This window comes from Mobula birostris, chromosome 7 (assembly GCF_030028105.1).
Source record: "Mobula birostris isolate sMobBir1 chromosome 7, sMobBir1.hap1, whole genome shotgun sequence".
Taxonomy (NCBI): domain Eukaryota; kingdom Metazoa; phylum Chordata; class Chondrichthyes; order Myliobatiformes; family Myliobatidae; genus Mobula; species Mobula birostris.
The window spans coordinates 92,427,303-92,449,368 of NC_092376.1; the positions used below are offsets into that span (position 1 = coordinate 92,427,303).

Below are 22,066 nucleotides of genomic sequence, written 5' to 3' on the forward strand. Positions count from 1 at the left end.
CTTCCTTAAGCACTCTGGGATGCAGACCATCTGGCCCTGGGGATTTATCTGCCTTTAATCCCTTCAATTTACCTAACACCACTTCCCTACTAACATGTATTTCGCTCAGTTCCTCCATCTCACTGGACCCTCTGTTCCCTACTATTTCTGGAAGATTATTTATGTCCTCCTTAGTGAAGACAGAACCAAAGTAATCATTCAATGGGTCTGCCATGTCCTTGCTCCTCATAATCAATTCACCTGTTTCTGTCTGTAGGGGACCTACATTTGTCTTTACCAGTCTTTTCCTTTTTACATATCTATAAAAGCTTTTACAGTTAGTTTTTATGTTCCCTGCCAGTTTTCTCTCATAATCTTTTTTCCCCTTCCTAATTAAGCCCTTTGTCCTCCTGTGTGGTGTGGCCGCATTGGGCTGGATGATGAGCATAAGCAAGGGACTGTGTGGTTCACCCAGTCAAAACCAGTCATGTTAAGGTATTGGGAAATAGCTAGCGTGACAGGAAACCCTCAAATTTCCCGAATGCCTGATGCCGAGGCCCTCTTGGTGGATGCTCGGAAGACCATGAAGAGGAATCACATTTACCTGCTGGGGTACTGGTGAGGCCAGAACTGCAGAAACCATCTATTGTACAGGTGAACAGGGTGACAGTGATTGTCAGAACACTTCAGAAAGGGAGGTCGCCGTCAGGCAGGGGATACCAATGGCGCACCTCTTTCCAGTGATGGTAATATCTGGTGTCCCTGTGAGACAAGTCAGGGAGAAGCTCTGTGAAAAAGGGAAAGTTGACTACTGAGTTATTCAACTTTGAAGACTCCCCAATACCTGGAGGTTGGACAAGGAGTTTGAATACATTTGGCATCATCTGCAGAAGCTGAAGGAGGCTGGGATCATCACTGAGTCCAGAATCCCCTATGTGTCTCCAATAGTAGTGACCAGGAAGAAGAATGGGAAGGTATGGATGAGTGTGGACTATTGGACTCTGAACAGGCATACGGTCCCAAGAATCAAGGATACACTGGCTTGCCTGAGTGATGCAAAGTGGTTCAGTGTGCTGGACTTGAGGAGTGGGTATTACCAGATCCCCATGAGTGAGGCTGACAAAGAGAAGATGGCATTCATATGTCCACTGGGATTCCTCCAGTTGAAAAGGATGCCCCAGGGCATATCGGGAGCACCTGCAACCTTCCAGCGGGTCATGGAGAAGACAGTAAGGGATATGAACTTGCTTGAGGTATTGGTGTATCTGGATGATCTCATAGTGTTCGGGTCCACCTTTGGAGGAACATGAAGCTAAGCTACTGAAGCTAAGCTGGACCGCCTGAAAGCTGAAGTGTTAAAACTTTCCCTATACAAGCGCCAGCTCTGCAAGATATCTGTCAACTGTGTAGGGCACATAGTCTCACAATGGAGTAGCTACAGATCCATCTAAGATAGAGGCAGTGACCACATGCCAAGGCCCCAGACTGTGTGCTTGTTCCCTGGATTATGTGGGCACTATCAGAGTTTCATGAAGGATTACACTAAAGTGAGTAACCCTTTTAATCAGCTTCTGTGTGGTTACACTCCCTTGGGGAAGAAAGGGAGGAGGACGAAAGTAGAGGATGGTAAAGATTATCTTAGCCCTTCAGAGCTTTTTGGAGCAAGATGGATATGAAATGCGAAGGTGCCTTTTAGGTGCTGGAGCAGCTGCTGACGAAAGCACCTGTGCTGGCTTTTGCAGACCCCTGATTGCCATATGTACTGCATATGGATGCCAGCAGAGAGGTCTTAGGGGTTGGCCTGTATCAGGATCAGGGCACAGGGTTGAGACCCGTCACGTTTGTCAGCCAGAGTCCGTCACCCTCTGTGCAAAACCACCCCACACACAAATGGGATTTCCTGGCATTGAAATGGGCTGTGGTGGATAAGGTAAGGTATGGGGTCAAGTTTAAGGTGAGGACGGACGACAACCCATTAACTTCTATCCTGACCTCAGTGAAATTGGATGCCACAGGCCATCACTGGTTGGCGGCATTGTCTGCCTATGATTTCAGCCTGAAGTACTGGCCAGGAAGTAGGAACATTGATGCTGATGTGTTGTCCTGACATGCGCATGAAGGGCTGGACGGGGCAGAGAGTGGGAGAGCGTTCCTGCCCCTGGATCAAAGCCATGTGCCAGTTTTCCATCACGGGGAAGGCAGAGGAAAGGCAAAGGAAAGGCAAGGGCAGAATCGAACAGTGGTTCATTTGGGAGTTTCTGATGGAGCCATTCCACAGGCTTACTGCAATCTGACTGCTCTGAAGACAAAGCCGTTGCCTGAATTGGGTCCCGGGGGAAGTGGCAACCGCTCAGCGAGATGACCCATGCATTGATTTTGTTTGGTCAGTGGTGCAAAAGGGGACATGGCTCAAGCAGACAAGATGAAACACTCTGCAGTGTCTCTACTACTGAGAGAATGGCCCAGACTGGAGTTGAGAAACCAGATCTTATACCGGGTCATGTCGCCTCCAAACAGGCCTCGGCGTTCCCAGCTGGTTCTGCCTGAGAAGTATTGGAGGATTATCTTGAGGTCACTGCATGATGATTCGGTTCATTTTGGGGGGGGGGGGTGACAAAACCTATGGATTGCTCAGTGATCAGTTCTACTGGCCCCAAATGAAGCTGGAGGCCGAAGAGTATTGCAAGTCATGCATTTGATATATACGGAGGAAGACACGGCTTACGAGGACCGCTCTGTTGTCCCACCTTCAGTGTGCGGGGCACCTTGACCTGGTGTATATGGATTTCCTATCAATAGAGCCTGATGCCAGCAACATGGCGAGTGTCTTGGTCATTATGGATCACTACACCAGATACACACTAGCCTTCCCTACCAAGGATCAGAGGGTGTCCACTCTGGCCAAAGTGCTATGGAAGAAGTATTTCATTTATTGTGGCCTCTCCAGGGGTGGATACATAGCGTTCAGGGACAGGATTTCAAGAGTAGGCTCTTCCATTAGTTACTGAGCGTGCTTGGAATCGAGAAGACGAGGACTATGCCTTATCACCCGCAAGGTGATCCCCAGCCCGAGAAGTTCAATTGGACCTTGGAAATCAGCAAGAAGAACAAGTGGAGTCAACCTATTCGACATCTGGTCCACTGCTACAACAGTACACGAAATGAAGCTACCAGGTACTCGTCATATCATCTGATGTTTGGGTATGGGGCAAGGTTGCCTGTTGACCTTTGTTTTGGGACTAACGAAGGTGACTTACCACCGAAGACTTATCTGAAGTATGTGTCTGATATGAGAAGGGAGCTGAAAAAGGCTTATAAATTACAAACCCCATTTCCAGAAAAGTTGGGATATTTTCCAAAATGCAATAAAAACAAAAATCTGTGATATGTTAATTCATGTGAACCTTTATTTAAGTACAAAGAAAAGATTTTCAATAGTTTTACTGACCAACTTAATTGTATTTTGTAAACATACACAAATTTAGAATTTGATGGCTGCAACACACTCAACAAAAGTTGAGACAGAGGCATGTTTACCAATGTGTTACATCACCTTTCCCTTTGATAACACTTTTTAATCGTTTTGGAACTGAGGATGCTAATTGTAGTAGATTTGCAATTGGAAATTTTGTCCATTCTTGCTTGATATAAGACTTCAGCTGCTCAACAGTCCGTGGTCTCCGTTGTCTGATTCTCCTCTTCATGATGCGCCATACATTTTCAATAGGGGATAGATCTGGACTGGCAGCAGGCCAGTCAAGCACACGCATTCTGTGACTACAAAGCCACGCTGTTGTAGCCCATGCAGAATGTGGTCTGGCATTGTGTTACTGAAAAAAGCATGGACGTCCCGGGAAGAGATGTCGCCTTGATGGCAACATATGTCTCTCTAATATCCTAATATGCGTCTCAGAGTCAATGGTACATACACATACATGCAACTCACCCATGCTGTGGGCACTGATGCACCCCCATACCATCACAGATGCTGGCTTTTGCACCTTTCGCTGATAACAGTCTGGATGGTCGTTTTCATCTTTGGCACAGAGAACTCGACGCCCGTTTTTTTCCCAAAACTAGCTGAAATATGGACACATCTGACCACAGCACACGGTTCCACAGTCTTTCGGTCCATCTGAGATGAGCTCAGGCCCAGAGAACTCGCCGGCGTTTCTGCATAGAATTGATGTATGGCTTCCTCCTGGCGTAATACAGTTTCAAGTTGCATTTCTGGATGCAGCGACGGACTGTGTTGAGTGACAATGGTTTTCCGAAGTACTCCCGAGCCCAGGTGGCTATAATTGTCACAGTAGCATGACGGTTTCTTAGGCAGTGCCACCTGAGGGCTCGAAGATCACACGTATTCAACAGTGGTTTCTGACCTTGCCCTTTACGCACTGAGATGTCTCTGAATTCTCTGAATCTTTTCACAATATTATGTACTGTAGCTGTTGAAAGACCTACAGTCTCTGCAATCTTGCGTTGAGAAATCAACATCATGAGGACATGGCCAATTTTGGTGAGGGGAAGAGTGTATCACCCTGGGAAAGGTTTCACTGCTGACGTATTTATCTTTCTGTAGAAGTAGCTTCACATGAAATTAGGAGGTGTTCTTGACAGCAAAGAAGGATTTTGCAGATTACAGGGGAACTTGATCAGTTATGGAAGTGGGCCAAAGGGTGGCAAATAGATTTCAATATGGACAAGTATGAGCTGATGCATTTTAGAAAGACAGACCACATACTGTATAACATGAATGGTGGGGCTCAATGGAGTGCAATAGAACAGAGGGACCTTGGTGTACAAGTACATACTCATTGAAAGCAGCATTACAGGTAGACAGAGTGGTTCAGCAGTCAGGGCACTGAGTACTGTATAGGAGGAGCAATATAAGTCGGTCGGTGAGGGGAAAGATTTAAGACAAGATATGTAGGGTAGTTTTTTCACGTAGAGGGCTGTCTGTATATGAAGTTAGCAACCAGAGAGAGTGGTGGAGGAAGGTTCAACAAGTACTATTTATGAAAGAAACTCTTGGGTAGGTACATGGAAGGATGGGGCTTACAGGAAATTGGGACTAACGAATGAGCATAGAACTCATTAGGCTGAAGAGCAGGTACCTGTTCTGTTTTGCTCTATGATTCTATGGACTCTATGAAGCTGACTGAGTGTGATTACAACTGAGATACTGATCTGGGAGAAAACCTGTTCACTTATTCTTCTAATGTATTTGAGATTTATATAATAACAAATCGGTAGCATGTCTGCAGAGCCTGTTGTAAACAGGAAGATTTTTTATGCCAAGGATCACTGCAGCCATGTCTACCATGAATTATTTGCCTGATTTGAGGTCTCAATTTTCATGTACCCGTTTCCTTATTTTGTCAAAAAAAAGGAACTCCACTGTTTACTCTTTTATTGTGCATAACCCTTTCAACATTTCACATATTTTCTCCGTAACTACAAAGCCAACATCTTTCTCCTTTGTGCTGGTTACAGTATTAATTTTGTATCCTATCTACTCTCTCTTCCACCAAAGTGTGTTACCTTTTCATTCCTAAGTGAATTGTTTTCTTAGTTACCCTCTTGTCCCCCATGGAATTTCTTTAAAATTATCATACTCTCTTACTTTCCTAATTTCCCTCTTGTGTTCACCACTACTCTTCTAATATTCCTTTACTATTTCTGTCATACTAAGTTCTCAACACTGCCACAGGCTTCCCTTTATGGTCTTGTCTTCCCCCACCCCCTATGCATCTTGTTATCTAAGGGCTCTAGATCTGATGGTTTTGTCCTTTGATTTTCTAGGAGCATGTTTACTTTGAATCTCTTAAATCTGCTTCTTGATTTATCCCCATGGATTTGACATCACCTACTTCACAGCCAAGTAAATTATTCCTGACACCAATCTGGATTGTCTATTCCTGTGTTGTCTAATTTCACAATTATGCTGAATTTAATTCACTTGTGATCAGCTCACCAATGTGCCCACTGACATTCCTTCTGTTGGCACATTTCCTAAAACTGAATCCAGAATCTCTTAGTTTATGATCGGCCTCAGATGATGATTCTTCTACATGTCATTCCTTCTCACAGGTGTCATTGCTTCTTGAGCCAACACATTAATTCTTCCCTTAAAATATTCATCCTCCTCAATATCTCACCTAAAACTTGCACAACCAGGTTATGCCCTATTCCTGATCAATCCAAGATGCTTCCACTGAGTTGCACCTTAGGTTTAGTCGTTAGTTTTGTTGTTTTTTGGGTTTGTAAGGATGGTTTTCTGGACAGCAAGGGGATTTAGGGGTTAGGTTAGAGACAGAAATGTGGGGGTATTGCTGGTCAGGCTGGAGTCCAAGCTGCCATCTCACATTCAAAGGTCCAGTGAAGAGGGCATGGGACATCCGTGGTTGGACTTTGAATGTCAGACCAGATGAGGGTCCCCCCAGCTCAGTGGGATTTTGGTGAGTCACAGGATTAGAGTATTTCCAGGCAAGGCGAATAAGCTCAGTTGTTCCTGCTGGATTCATGAATCAACAAGACTGCAGCTCAAGGTTTAGTGTTTGGGGTTCTGTCATTGGCAAGTCCAAGGCCTCATATTTAGTGATCAGCATGTCGTGGAATCAATGTCGAGGGTTGAATCAGAAGTCCGGAAGTCGAGGTCCATTGGCCGGAGCCAAGTCTGCGGATCACTGCGAGCCCACTGGGGAATTCGAAGCAAGTCCCTGTCCACTGGAGCTGGAAGCCTCTCCTGGGTTGAGGGACTGTGTATGTGTATGGGTGGGAGGGAGGAATCGGTCTCATTGTGCTCTTGCCATTTAGTTACTTGTTGTGTTCTATGATGTTCTGCTGAGCATTGTGGGTATACCATGTTGGCATAGATTGTGTGGTCATACTTCCGGGCTGCCTAAGTACCCCCTTGGGTATGTTGATTGTTAATGCAGGCAACACATTTCACTGTATGTTTCAATGTACATGTGCGAACAAATTTGAATCATAACCCTTTTCAGTCCATGCTACTTCAGTAAGTAGTCTTAACATTTATCAGTGTGTTCATCTCATCTTGCAACGAGCTCAGGCCTTTGCTTGTATAATTTCTACCTATTATCTAGTTGCAGTTTTAAAATTTACTTTCTTCCCTTCTGAATGGATGCTCTTCTTGCCAAGCTCTCTTAAACCACCCCAGCAGGACTGGCAAATCTGCCTTCAGGGATACTGCTGCTGGTCTCATTCTGGAGCTCCGGAGGAACTTATCTGATTCTGTCTTTTCACTGACCAGAACCTGAAGCTTTCCCTTTGCATCATTCTCTATACTACCCTATTTCTGCTCTTGTTAGTGGATGGCTTTGGAGTAATCTAGCAATTACTAGGTTTTGAGGCGTGTTTCTTAATGTCCTTCTTGACTTTTTAAATTCTGCCAGTTGGACCTCATTCCATTGTTTATGGTATTGATATCAGTATGGAACATTAGTTTTATTGTTAACTTTCCTTTTCTACAATATTCTGCAGCTGTTCAGTGGTATTCTCGACCCTGGCACAAGAGAAACAACCTACCATCCTGAAATCAGGAACAGGAGAAAATCTGCAGATGCTGGAAATCCGAGCAACACACTCAAAATGCTGGAGGAACTCAGTAGGCCAGGCAGCATCGATGGAAAAAAGTAAACAGTCGACATTTCTTTTTTCTCCAGTACTGATTGAAGGGTCTCAGCCCAATACATTGACTCTTTATTCTTTTCCTTAGGTGCTGCCTAGCCTGCTGAGTTCCTCCAGCATTTTGTGTGTGATCCTGGAATCTGGTCTCTGATCTGAGAAATGCTTATTTCCTTTCCTTTGACTATTGTTCTTTTGAATTTTCTCTTCCTTTCTTACACACTTGGTAAGCCACTCATCGGTTGTGGTCTAGACCTTGGCCTAGAAACCTTGTCCCACATCAGTGTTCAGAACTGAGTGCTAGTAAAGGAGCAAGATCCTTGGAGAACCATTTTATTTTCATGGTCTTTTAATTAATTTGGCTGCCATCCAGTCACTCTCTTCTTGCACTCTCTTGAGCTATCCATGAAAGTTAGCTTACTGCATGGACCACGATGACATCATCTTTGTTCAAGCTGAACATTCTGAAATTCAGCCTTCTAGAGCTAGAGACAAATCTTTTACCTGTGGATGTGGAAAGAGTCCTGAAGTTCACACTGAGCTCAGATTTATACCATGGATCTGACATGGGGTGCCCTACGTTATTAGAAAGCTAACTTAAGCTTAAACAAACAACAGGCTTAGAGTACTCTTAATAAATTAACCGCCCACCTCCTGTGTCATTTCTTCCGCTATTTCACCCTATCACCCCTGACTATTTGTTGAAACTTACCATATCATATTTTGATCTAATTTGTAAGTGAGGATTTCAAGGTGCAAACTGAAGACATTGGATAGTATTCACTCCTTTTACTCCTACCATCCCATATTCTTGTCAATGTCATTAGGTAACTACCACATCTCTGATCATCATGCCCCTGCTGAATCATCAAGTCCAGTCATTTCTCCCCATTCCGACATCATTTCCAACACCTAATAGACTTGCAACTGTGAATTCTTGTCTTCCTTCCCCTAGTGTGTTCCACCCTCAGGGTCTTCTCTTCTGTTGTTTCTTCCTGTCTTGATATCCAATCACGTCCTGATTGCTTCAGATTTGACCCTTCCTGCTATTCCTTGTCCTGTCTCAACTGTCCCATTCATCTCTATATGCTAATGACTGATCCTTGATGTCCCTTCTCTCAATGTCCTTCCCCTCAAATGATGTCGTTCTTCAATGCCTCCAATTCCCACCATCCATGAATGCCCATGTTACTTGACCACCATTGTCTTGTTGTACTCCTTTACTGCCTCCTCAGTACTTCCCTGAGCACACATAGCCTCCTTGAGCAAGTGGAGGGTAGGCTTTTGTGCACATTTTCACCTGCAAAGTCTTCTTTACTCCACATGAAGCCATGGTGCATTATGAAGAGACCTTGCACTAAATTGGCACAGGCCAGTTGGCACTGCTGGCTTCATGTGCCTCAAAGATCTTCAAAAGTTTGTTGTTTTTGATGGCAGCTTTATATATTTCTAACAAAATACTCTGGAAACAGAAAATGCCACTTAAATAGAAAGGTAATCATGAATAAATAAACCTTGTCTTCACTCATAATGATTTCAATTATGTTTGTATTTACTACTGCTGGAGGGAATTGTTCTGTTATTGTTTATAGAGCAACAGAATGTTGAAAATAATTGCAAATATGAACTATGAAAGCCCCTTTGTAATGAAAAACTGATGAAACTGTTTTCAATCCTCTGTCTCACAACAGGTGACATATGATTTAACAGGAGCAATTGAAAAGAACAAAGCTTCACTTTCACAAAACCTCCTTTATGTTATGAAAGGTGCGTGTTTATGTTTTTTATAATCCAAAAGCATATTAAATACATTAAAATTATGGATTTTTAATTACTATTAATACATGATTTGATCTAGATTTTCATTGCATATTGCAATTGTTTTCAGTCTCATGATTGAAAGGAGTCTGGTGTTTGTTATGCAGTATGCACTCTCTGAAGAGTATGCTTTTGAAATGGTGTAAACACTGCTCCCTGTATGCTTTGTACACAAGACTTCTCTACATTCAAAGCATGAACAAAATGAAAAGCATAGTTTTTATGAATATTAGGAACAACAAGCACAATGCAATGTTGTCTGGATTAATGTCTACTTTGTATAAATGTCTCATTTCTAAAAACGGGCTGAATAAATTGTTTCACTCATGCCTTCTTAGAAAAAGATGGTTGCAGAAATAATGGCTCCAATGTTTTTAAAAATTATTTGGATATACAGGTGGTAAAGCCCTAATAAAGACACACTTTAAAATTATTAAGCTAGTGATAATTTTTAATTTTACATTGCTGTCTCAAGTTCATAGAGGCAGAGATGGAGGCAGTGCCTGTCCAATCATGGATACTCATGGCTTTGTTATAATTGGTCCCAAGACTTAGATTATTCTCTGCCTGTCTTGGGTCTCAAAATGCTGCTCACTTATTCTAGAGGATGGATGGTGAACTATTTCACTCATCACTTATGGCACTTGGGGGATGCAAAACACATGAAGAGTGTTGATCATGAGCTAGTGACATCACTCAGCAGTATGATGGAGGTGGTAGTTGTACCAGATAGACAACTTTTAAGATTCTTGTTTCTTGGTACTGCTAAATCACAGGATCTACAGAGAAAATATAAACAGTGCAAGCCACATAATCAGGCAATTAATGGTGATTAACTTTGTGATTAATTTATCGTGATGGCTCCGTCTCAGTCCTCCTCCACTTGGAACATCTAGCGATCTGGTGTTAACCTGCCGAAGAAATTTTCGGGTATCAGCCAGGTTGCAGTATACATTCCACCCATGGCCAGTGTCAGGCTGGCAGTAGATGAGCTGAGCACTGTGATCAAGAGTCACGAGACAGTGCACCCTAATGTCTTCCTGACAGTTATCAGGCTTCTGAAATGGAGTGGATAATATCACACCTCAAAGCTGAACTGATTTCACAACCCACAGAGTCACTTACATGGACTCTACAGCTCACGTTTTTAGTATTACTTATATATACACACACTCAGTGGCCACATTATTAAATACACCTATACATCTGCTCCTTAATGCAAATATCTAATTTGCAAATCATGAGGGAGCAACTCAATGCATAAATCATGTATACATGGTCAAGAGGTTCAGTTGTAGTTCTGACCAAATACCACAATGGGGAAAGATGTGGTCTACGTGATTTTGCCCCTAAAGTGATAGTGGCTGCCTGATGGGGTGATTTGAGTACCTCAGAATCTGCTGATATCCTTGGATTTTCATGCACAACGGTTTACAGATTTTACAGAGAATAGTGCGAATGGCAAAAATATTCAGTGATTGGCAGTTCTGTAGGCAAAAATGCCTTGTTAATGAGAGAGGTCAGAGAAGAATGGCCAGACTGTTTCAAGCTAACAGGAAGGCAACAGTAACTCAAATATCCACATATTACAACAGTGGTGTGCAGGAGAGCATCTCTGAATGCAAAACATGTCAAACCTTGTAGTGGATGAGCTACGGAAATGGAAAACTACATCAGGTTCCTAATAAAGTGGTCATTGAGTGTATAAAATCTCTGACTATTAATGAATTTGAATAATTATATGCATTGGATGACTTGAAAGTACTTTCATGTTGTTAAATATCTCAAAAATCTTCACATCTTTCCGAAATAACAGTTAATAAGACGTTCAAATTGACTTCTCCTACTATAAGAAGATCTACAGACAGACCTATATTAGGAATATAGTTATTGAAACATATTTTGCTCAAAAATCTATCTGTAGTTGATAAATTTGCATGCACTATGAATTGTATTCTTCCTTCAAAATTCATTCCATTAAAGAAAACATCAGTGAATTTTGGAGACATAATAACATTTGCTAACACTACTCTGACAAGTTTAGAGCAACTAAATGAGAACTGTAAAGCAGCTGTGCCTTGATTCAAGCTGTTTCCCTCTCTTTTACTCAATTATTAGAATCACAAAATAGCAAATAGACCACTATGCTTGCACACACCATCAATGTTTATCTCCACACAAGCCAAATCTAAACTATGATGCTGCCCCTCTCTTCAATGTCCTTTTTACTAATGTGGCAAACTATGACATATACAGAAAGAAGACAATGCCAGAGGGAGCCTTATACTTTATCTAGTCATTTTCTACCGCGTATGCTCTCAAGATGAGGTTTTCCATTCTAGAACAACTGAGGTGTCCTCTGATTTCAAACAATGTAGTTTCTCTTCCATCACCATCACTGTTGCCTTCACTCACATCTCGTCCATTTCCATCAATCTGCCCTCACACACCTCTCACCATCATAACAGGGAGAGTTTCCTCTTGTCCTTACTTACCCCATGAACTTCTATATCCAGCACATCATTCTCTGCAACATTCACCAACTCATACAGGATCCGACTACCAAGCACATCTTTTCCTACCCCACTCCCCTCTCTGCTTTCTATAGGGATCCCTTGTCAATCATCCCTTCCCATTGATCTCCTTCTTGTCACTTATCCCAGCAAGAGTGACAAATATTACACCTGCCCATACATCTCCTCCATCACCACCATTCATGGCCCCAAACTGTCCTTCTAGGTAAGGTGATGCTTCATGTGTAAACCCACTGGAATCATCTATTGTATCCATTGGTCCTGGTGCAGCCTCTTCTACATCAGTGAGACCAAATGCACCATTGGGGACCACTTTGTCGAACACTTTTGAACTGTCCTCCACAAAAGTCAGGATTTCCAGGACGCTACTCATTTCAGTTCGACCATCTATTCCCATTCTAATGCATCTGTCCACGACCTCCTTTACTGCCACAATGAGGTCACTCTCAGGATGGACGACAACCACTTCATATCCCTTCTGAGTAACCACAATCAGATATTAAAAACATCTGTATCTCCAACTTCCAGTAATTACTCACCCTCCCCTTTCTCCCTTTTTCCATTCCCTATTCTGGTTACCTTCTCAACCCTTCTCTTCTCACCTCCCCATCACCTCTCTCTGGTTCTTCTCCTCTTTCTCTTCTTTTCATGATCTACTGTCCTTTCCCTTTAGACTCCATCTTCTTCAGACATTTACCTCTTCTGCCTATCACCTCCAACCTTTTTACTTCATCAAACCTTCCCCATCCACTTACCTACCTACCTTTCCCCTCACCTCATTCCACATATCTCCTGCTAGCTTGTACTCTTCCTATTCCCTTCCTCCTGCCTCCCCCAGCTTCTTATTCTGGCTTCTGCCCCCTTCCTTTTCAGTCCTGATTATTCTCTTCCATAGATGCTGAGTTCTTCTGGACTCTTCATGCAGGTAGAGTTTAAGCCAGGCAAGTGTATTTGGGAAGTCAAATGTAAGAGGAAAATATATTGCTAATGGCTACACCTTTTGGAGCAGTGATGTACGGATATAATTATATATAGGCAAAGCATAGAAAGATGGGGTCTTCACCCGTGCCAAAGGGATTAGTGTAGATGTGCTGAAGGACCTATTTCTGTGCTTTATATGTCTGTGACTTCCTGTTGCCATTGGAAGCACTGCAGAACCCTGCTCGAAGAGATGACATCATGGTTCAGTTCAGCACATGCTGCCAACCCTGAAGCCATACAAAATGATTTTGAGCTAATGTGATAGGCACTACTTTTTATGAATCACAGGATGCTATAATTCTGTGCTGCCACAAATTCAGGTGCTTCCCACACCAGCTCAAATTGGTGCCGCTTGCTTGTATATTAATACTCTGGCATATTAATTTCCAGTATGATTTAATGTCTTTCCTGCATATTTCCAACATCCAGCTGGGTCTATGTTAAGAATCTTCTTGCTTCAGCCTCAATATAGTAATTCTAGTCAGAATTAGTTTAATTCAGCCAATTCTAGCCAATATAAATCAAATACTCTCTTTAATAATATTGTACCACCATCAAAGCATCTTATTTTTTGGGGACTCACTTATATAGATATATAAGATATGGATGTCCGTGGCAAGGCTCCTGAAAAGGTAGCACTGATAAATGTAATTATAGTGATATTTGGTTGAGAGTACCAGACTTCAGACACAGTGACATTAAAAGAGGGCAAATGTATTTCCAAATTCAGATGGAAAGCACAGTAAGAACTTTCTTATTGTATGGATCTTAAATGTTCAGTGTTGGTTAACATGTCTTGAGTATGTTTTCTTAGAAGTAAGCCACAATACCATAAGACCATAATACAGAGGAGCAGAACTAGGTCATTTGACCCATCGAGTTTGCTCTGCCATTCCATCATGGCTGATTTATTATTCCTCACAACACTATTCTCCTGCCTTCTCCCCATAACCTTTGATGCCTTTACTAACTAAGAACCTTTCTACATCCACTTTAAATATACTCAATAACTTGGCCTCCACGGTCGTGCATGTCAATGAACTACACAAATTCACCACTCTCTGGTTAAAGAAATTGTTTCTCATCCCTGTTCTAAATGGACATCCCTCCATTCGGAGGCTGCACCCTCTAGTTCTGGACTCACCCACTATAGGAAACATCCTCTCCACACCCACTCTATCTATCTAGGCATTTCAATATTCAATAGTTTTCAATGAGATCCTCCTCATTCTTTAAAATTCTAGTGAGTACAGGCCAGAGCCATCAAATACTCTTCATATGTTAGCCCTTTGATTCCCTGAATCACTCTTAGGAACCTCCTCTGGACCTTCTCCAATGCCAGCACATTTTCTTAGATAAGAGGCCCAAAACTGCTCACAATATTCCAAGTGTGGCCTGACTAATACCGCAGCTCCTTTAGTTTTAAGAAAGCTATAGGTAAGGATAAGTATGGTTCATGTGGCAGACTATTAAATTGGAGTAAGGCAAATTACAAGAACATTAAGCAGGAACGAGGGAGAGTTAATTGGGAACAGCTGTTTTTGGGCAACTCCACAGCTGACATATGGAGGGTGTTTATTTATTTATGGAGATAAAGCATAGAAAATTCCCTTCCAGCCCTTCGAGCCACGCCGCCGCCCAGCCACCCCCAATTTAACCTGAGCCTAATTATGGGACAATTTACAATGTCCAATTAACCTGCCAACCAGTATGTCTTTGGACTGTGGGAGGAAATCAGAGGACCCAGAAGAAACTTACACAGTCATGGGAGAACATATACAAACCCCTCACCATAAGACATAGGAGCATAATTAGGTCATTTTATCATGGCTGATCCTGGATCCCACTCAATCCCACACACCTGCCTTATCCTTTGATACCCTAACTGACCAGGAAACTATCCACCTTAAATATACCCACGGACTTGGCCTCCATCGCAGTCTGTGGCAGAGCATTCCACAGATTCACCATTCTCTGCCTAAAAAAATCCCTCCTTACCTCCGCTCTAAAGGGTCGCCCTTCAATTTTGAGGCTGTGCCCTCTAGTTCTGGATACCCCCACCATAGGAAACATTCTCTCCACGTCCACCTTATCTTGTTCTTTCAACATTTGGTAGGTTTCAATGAGATCATCTCACATTCTTCTAAATTCCAGTGAGTACAGGCCCAAAGCTGACAAACACTCCTCATATGTTAACCTCTTCATTCTCAGAATCACCAATGAAGCACTGGGCAGAGTACACCCTTGACCCATACTGTTCAAGCTAGATGCTCCCCCCACTCTTCACGAGGTCATCAAAGCCGTCAAACAGCTAAAACCCAGCAAAGTATCAAGGCCTGATGGTATCACAGCCGAGATCTACCAGTATGGTGGTCACACACTGACATCATGCCTGCACCAGCTGTTCACAAAGTTGTGGGGAGCTGCAGAGCTGCCACAAGACTTCAAAAATGCATCAATCATGACCATCTACAAGAACAAGGGAGACAAGAGAAACTGCAACAATTACTGTGGCATCTCTCTTCTGTCAGTTATGGCAAAATACCTCGCAAAGATCATCCTTAGATGATTGGTGTCCAACATCAGTGACAACATCCTTCCAGAAAGCCAGTGTGGTTTTCGAACAGGCTGTTGTACAGTGGACATGATCTTTTCACTGAGGCAGCTTCAAGTGAAATGTGTTGAGCAGCAGAGAAGTCTCTATGTCACATTTGTTGATCTAACCAAAGCTTTTGACTCTGTTGGTAGAGATGGCCTGTGGAAGCTCCTACCAAAATTTGGTTGCCCCCCACACCTAGCCAACATCATCCGTCAGTTCCACAAAGGCATGGAAGGCCACATCAACATGTGTGGTGAGTTGTCAGACCCTTTTTCCATCAGCAACGGCATAAAACAGGGTTGTGTTCTGGCTCCTACTCTGTTTGGACTATTCTTCGCTGCTGTTCTTCAGGATGCCACATCAGACCTGAAGTCAGGGGTCTTCCTACAAACGAGAGCTGATGGCAGGCTCATCAACCTCGCAAGACTGAGAGCAAAAACAAAAGTCAGGGACATTGTGGCGCATGAGCTACAGTTTGCTGATGACTGCGCACTGGTTGCCCACTCTCTCGAAGACTTACAGGAGATCACCAGTGGCTTTGCCAGTGCAGCCAAAAGCTTCGAACTAACAATCAGCCTGAAAAAGACAGAAGTTCTGTACCAACTGGCTGCTGGCTGAAGCTACGAAGAACCAACTGTCCTCATTGACGACACTCGTCTTAATGCTGTCAACAGGTTTTGCTACCTGGGCAGCATAATGACATCCTCAGCTTCTCTGGATGTAGAGATTGAGTCAAGAACCAGAAAAACCTGCTTTGCCTTTGGTCAGCTGAAAGATCGAGTTTGGTCACAGAACATCAGGTTGGCCACCGAGTGCAAGGTATACAAGACCTTTGTCATATCAACCTTGTTATACGGATGTGAGACATGGTGCCCATATCAGAGACACTTACGCCAGCTTGACCAACTGCAGCAGTGTCATCTACGCTCTCTGATGAAGATCACCTGGTGAGAGAAGGTCTCCAATACTGAGGTCCTCTCTCGAGCCAGAATGCCAGCAGTTCCATCCTTGGTGATGTCAGCCCAACTGTGCTGGGCAGGGCATGTTGTCAGAATGCCTGACGGAAGACTGTCCAAGGACATCTTGTACGGCCAACTATCCAGTGGTACCTGAAAACAAGGAGGCCAGCAACTACAGTACAAGGATATTCTGCACAGGAGCCTCAAGAAAGCTGACATTGCCCCATCAGCAAGATCGTTCACAGTGGAGGAAAGGTGTAGACGCTGCTGAGAACAAGCTCAACGAGGCATCAGAGGAAAAGCACAGGAGGTGCCACAACAAAGCTTCTGCCCCTGCTGCCCCTCCAGGCCTCACCTGCCGAGTATGTGGCAAGCAGTGCCTACCAAGGATCGGCCTGTACAGCCACTTCAGGACGCACATATCAAACCCCACAAACTGACTTAAAGGAACCATCATCATCCAATGGGATGGATAGCCAGAGAGGTTTCAACGAGATCTCCTCACATTCTTCTAAATTCCAGTGAGTACAGGCCCAAAGCTGCCAAACACTTCTCATATGTTAACCTCTTCATTCCGGGAATCATCCTTGTGAACCTTCTTTGGACTTTCTCCAATGATAACACGTCCTTTCTAAAATATGGGGCCCAAACTGTTGACAGTACTCCAAGCGGGGACTGACTAGCGTCTTATAAAGCTCAGCATTATCTCCTTCGGAATTTAACCCAGGTTGCTGGTACTGTAAAGCATTTTGCTAACCACTATCGTACTGTACTGTCCCACAGTGTATAAAGACAAACTGTACAAACAAACTGTATATTCCAGTAAAAAGAAAGGACAAGGATGGTAGGATAAAAGAACCTTGGATGTTGTGAAAGGTGATGAATTTAGCCAAGAAGGAAAAGGAAAATAATGTAAAGTTTTGGACACTAAAATCAAACAGAGCCCTTGAATGATTATAAAGAAGCCAGAAGAGAACTCAGTAAGGGAATTGGGAAAGCCAGGAGAGGACATAAAAAGTCATTGGCAGTAGGATTAAGGTGAATCTCAAGGCATTCAATAGGAGCAAAAAGAAAACTAGGAAGAGGGTGGGACAATTCAAGGATAAAGGGGGGAATATTTTGCTTGGATACAGAGGATGTTGGTGAGGTCATAATGAGTACTTTACATCAGTATTTACAAAGGAGAAGGACGTGGAGGATGGGAGATCAGAGCGAATCATAGTAATATGCCAGGGCATTCTATGGTAAAAGAGGAGGTAGTGTTGGATATTTGCTTCCTAGGCCTCTTTATCGTGTTTTGCAAACCTCACTTTCTAAACATAGCATCTATCAGTTGTAAAATCACAAACATTTGTAAGTGAATTTCCAACTAATGGTTTATTTATTGAGATACAGACCCTTTGGGCCTTATGAGCTGCACCGCCCAACAACCCAAATTAATCCTTGCCTAATCCTGGGACAATTTACAATGACCAATTAACCTAGTGACTGGTACACCTTTGGACTGTGGGAGGAAGCCGGAGTATCCAGAGAAAACCCAAGCATTCCACAGGGAGAATATACAAGCTGCTTACAGAGACTGCCGGAATTGAACTCTGAACTCCGGTGCTCTGAGCTGTAATAGCATCCTGCTAACTGCTATGCTGTTGTGAAGAAGAATTTCTTTGATTTCTGCTAATAATTGGGAGTCAGCTCAGTAATTTCAAAGGAGACTTGAGGGGAAAGTGTTTTACACAGAGATTGGTGGGTGTTTGGTACCTGCTGTCCAGGTGGTGAGAGAGGCAGATACACTATGGAGTTTTAAGAGATGTTTAGAAAGACACGAGTCTGAGGGAAATGAAAAGATATGGGCATTGTGTAGGCAGAAAGGATTAGTTCAGTTGGCCAATAATTATCAGTTTAATTTGATCAGCACAGCATTGTGGGCAGAAAGGCCTATTCCTTTGCTGTCCTGTCCTCTGTTCTAAGTTATGTTGAGATGATTTTCTAAGGTAAATAAAGGTGGTGGACAAAAGCAGGTAAACCAGATGTGAAGATAATCAGGAATAGAACCAGAAGAGACTTTTTATGCATGACTTCTCCTGATTTAATCACTTTCTTCATAGAAATCCTCATACAGGATACCCTTAAAATTAATCTCTAGGTTGAGTCAGTAGTGAAGAAGGCGAATGCAATGTTGGCATTCATTTCTAGAGGAATAGAGTATAGGAGCGGTGATGTGATGTTGAGGCTCTATAAGGCGCTGATGAGACCTCACTTGGAGTACTGTGGACAGTTTTGGTCTCCTTATTTAAGAAAGGATGTGCTGACGTTGGAGAGGGTACAGAGAAAATTCACTAGAATGATTCCGGGAATGAGAGGGTTAACATATGAGGAATGTTTGTCCGCTCTTGGACTGTATTCCTTGGAGTTTAGAAGAATGAAGGGATACCTCATAGAAACATTTTGAATGTTAAAAGGCATGGACAGAGTGGATGTGGCAAAGTTGTTTCCCATGATGGGGGAGTCTAGTACGAGAGGGCATGACTTAAGGATTGAAGGGCGCCCTTTCAGAACAGAAATGCGAAGAAATTTTTTTAGTCAGAGGGTGGTGAATCTATGGAATTTGTTGCCACGGGCAGCAGTGGAGGCCAAGTCATTGGGTGTATTTAAGGCAGAGATTGATAGGTATCTGAGTAGCCAGGGCATCGAAGGTTATGGTGAGAAGGCGGGGGAGTAGGACTAAATAGGAGAATGGATCAGCTCATGATAAAATGGCGGAGCAGACTCGATGGGCCGAATGGCCTACTTCTGCTCCTTTGTCTTATGGTCTTATGGTCTAAATCAGAGCCATTTCAGTAGTTCAAGTTCTTGAGCAATGAAAATGCACTGCACATGGCTTTAATATATTTGGAAGTATACTATTAATAGTCTTTTTGTTGAATTTGCAGCCAGTGAAAACGTCCTTATTCACCAAATCTTTCAGAGGAAAAGAACTCAAAATGCTTCTCATGTTTCCCCTCAACATCACCTGAGCTTTAGAGGGCCCAAAGCAGTGATGTTGCCTCAGAATATGTGCTTTATTTCGCGAACTAAAGGATTGAAGAAGCTTTTGGAGCTCAATGGCAAGGTATTGCTCACCAGCATTTAACTGTTCTACTGTTGCCAAATGGTATCAGCCAAACTTGCTTTCCCCTTTTATAATACACTGCTTAGACCATAACACCATAGGACATAGGAGCAGAATTAGGCCATTCAGCCCATCAAGTCTGCTCTGTCATTCCATCATGGCTGATTTACTATCACTCTCAACCCTGTTCTCTTGCCTGTTCCCCATAACTTTTGAAGCCCTTACGTATCAAGAACCTATCAACTTTCTCTTTAAACATACATAACAACATGGCCTTCACAGCCATCTGTGGCAATGAATTCCACAGGTTCACCATCCTCCAGCCAAAGAAATTCCTCTCCATCTCTGTTCTAAAGGAATGTCCCTCTATTATGAGGTTGGGCCCTCTGGTCCTGGACTCCCTCACTTTTTGAAACATTCTCTTCACATCCACTCTATCCAGAGCTTTCAATATTTCATAGGTTTTAATGAGATCCCCCTTCATTCTTCGAAACTCCAGGGAATACAGGCCCAGAGCTATCAAAGCTTGTATGTTAACCCTTTCATTCCTGGAATCATTCCTATGAACCTCCTTTGGACCCATTCCATTACCAGCATATCTTTTCTTAGATAAAAAGGTATATGGAGGAATTTAAGGTGGGGGGTTATATGGGAGGCAAGGTTTGAGGGTCGGCACAACAATGTGGGCCGAAGGGCCTGTGCTGTGCTGAAATATTCTATAAGGGGCCCAAAACTGCTCACAATACTCCAAGTACCGTCTGACCAATGCCTTATATGAGCATCCTTACTGTTATATTCTAGTCCTCTTGAACTGAATGCTAACATTTCATTCGCTTTTTTTACCATTGACTCAACCTGCAAGTTATTCTTTAGGGATTCCTGCACAAGGGCTCCCAAATCCCTTTGCACCTCCTATTTTTGAATATACTCCCCATTTAGAAAATAGTCCATCCCTTTATTCTTTGTGTCAAAGTGCATAACAATGCACTTCCCTACATTATCATCTGCTACCTACTTGTCCATTCCCCCAAACTGTCTAAGTCCTCCCTGCTTCCTCAACATCACCTACCCCTCCATGTATCTTCGTATCATCTGCAAATTTAGCCACAAAGCCACCAATTCCTTCATCCAAATCATTGGTGTGCAACATGAAAAGAAGCAATCCCAGCACCGACACTAGTTCCAGTTGTCTAAAGTGCTGCAGCTCGATGCTCTTCGTGCAGATATATGTCTCCAAGTGTATTCCTTATCTCACACAAAGAACATGCCACTAACTCAGGATTACTATTGGTTTACTATTAAAATACTATACATTTGTGAACTTCTCATGAAATATGTTGCTACCAGGAATTATTAAGAATGCAATAATATAAGAAACAGTAGCAAGAGTAGAACATCGGGTCCTATGGTACAGTTCTGCCATTGATTGAAATCATGGTTGATCATCCTCAATGCCATGCAGTTATAGGAACAATATGCAAACAAAGAATTGTCATTCATTCCCTCTTCTTCCTTGTTCTGCATTATAAATTCTCATATCTCTGTTGTTTCCCTTGCTAGTCTTTTCCTTTTAATTTACATAACATAACTCAATTTTTACTGCCTTCTCTTTCACAGCAGCCTAAACTCAGGAATCAGCTAATTTTAGCAAAAAAAGAAAACTTTGCTCTTTTTCTTTTTACACACATCAATATCAGTGATAAGGCCATCAAATGAGAAATATTAAACCATTTTTGTTAACTAAATTCTATAAGGAAAGTGCAAGTGGTGGATGCAATTTTAATTTCAACATTTAAAGGAAGTTTGGATTGGTACATAGCTGGGAGGGATATGGAAGGCTATTGCCCAGGTACGGATCGATGGGACTGGGCAGTTTAAATGGTTCAGCATGGGCTGAAGAGCCTGTTTCTGTGCTATAGTTTTCTACGACTCTATGACTCTAATGTTAACTCAAAGATGACCACAATAAACATTTAAAAAAATTACTCCCAGTTTTTGCAAAAATAAATAGGATCTCTTTGAGATCCTATATTGGGCGTCTCTTTTTCAATCTTCTCTCAAGAAAACAATCTCAGTGAGCTCTGCTTAAATTTCCAATCTCAAGACAGGAGCTGATATGTATTAATGAAGATTCAGAGCTATAAAATAATTCCTTTTAGCTCTAACAGTTATGCTGTTACCAGTACAGCAGCTAGTAGAGCTGATGCCACACAGCTCCGTCTGTCTGAGTTCGGTCCTGACCTCTGGAGAAGTTTGCACACTCTCCCTGTGACTGCATGGGTTTCCACAGGTGCTCCAGTTTTCTCCCACATGCTGGTACTCTAACTAGTCACTGAAAATTGCTTCTACCATGTAGCTGAGTACTGTAATCTTCACGGTGCTGATGGGAATATGGGAAGAATATAAATGGGTATAAATGGTATAAATGGGTGCTTGG

The 22,066-nt window shown here is 42.7% G+C and overlaps 1 protein-coding gene across 1 annotated transcript in view; it reads left to right on the forward strand.

The window, feature by feature from the left end:
* Positions 1 to 22,066, forward strand: part of myo16 (myosin XVI) — a 541,014-nt gene that overhangs the window by 364,908 nt on the left and 154,040 nt on the right. Inside the window, exons 23-24 of the mRNA XM_072264587.1 lie at positions 9,321 to 9,396; positions 19,451 to 19,629. Coding sequence (XP_072120688.1) covers positions 9,321 to 9,396; positions 19,451 to 19,629 — 255 coding nt within the window. The remainder of the gene's footprint in view (positions 1 to 9,320; positions 9,397 to 19,450; positions 19,630 to 22,066) is intronic.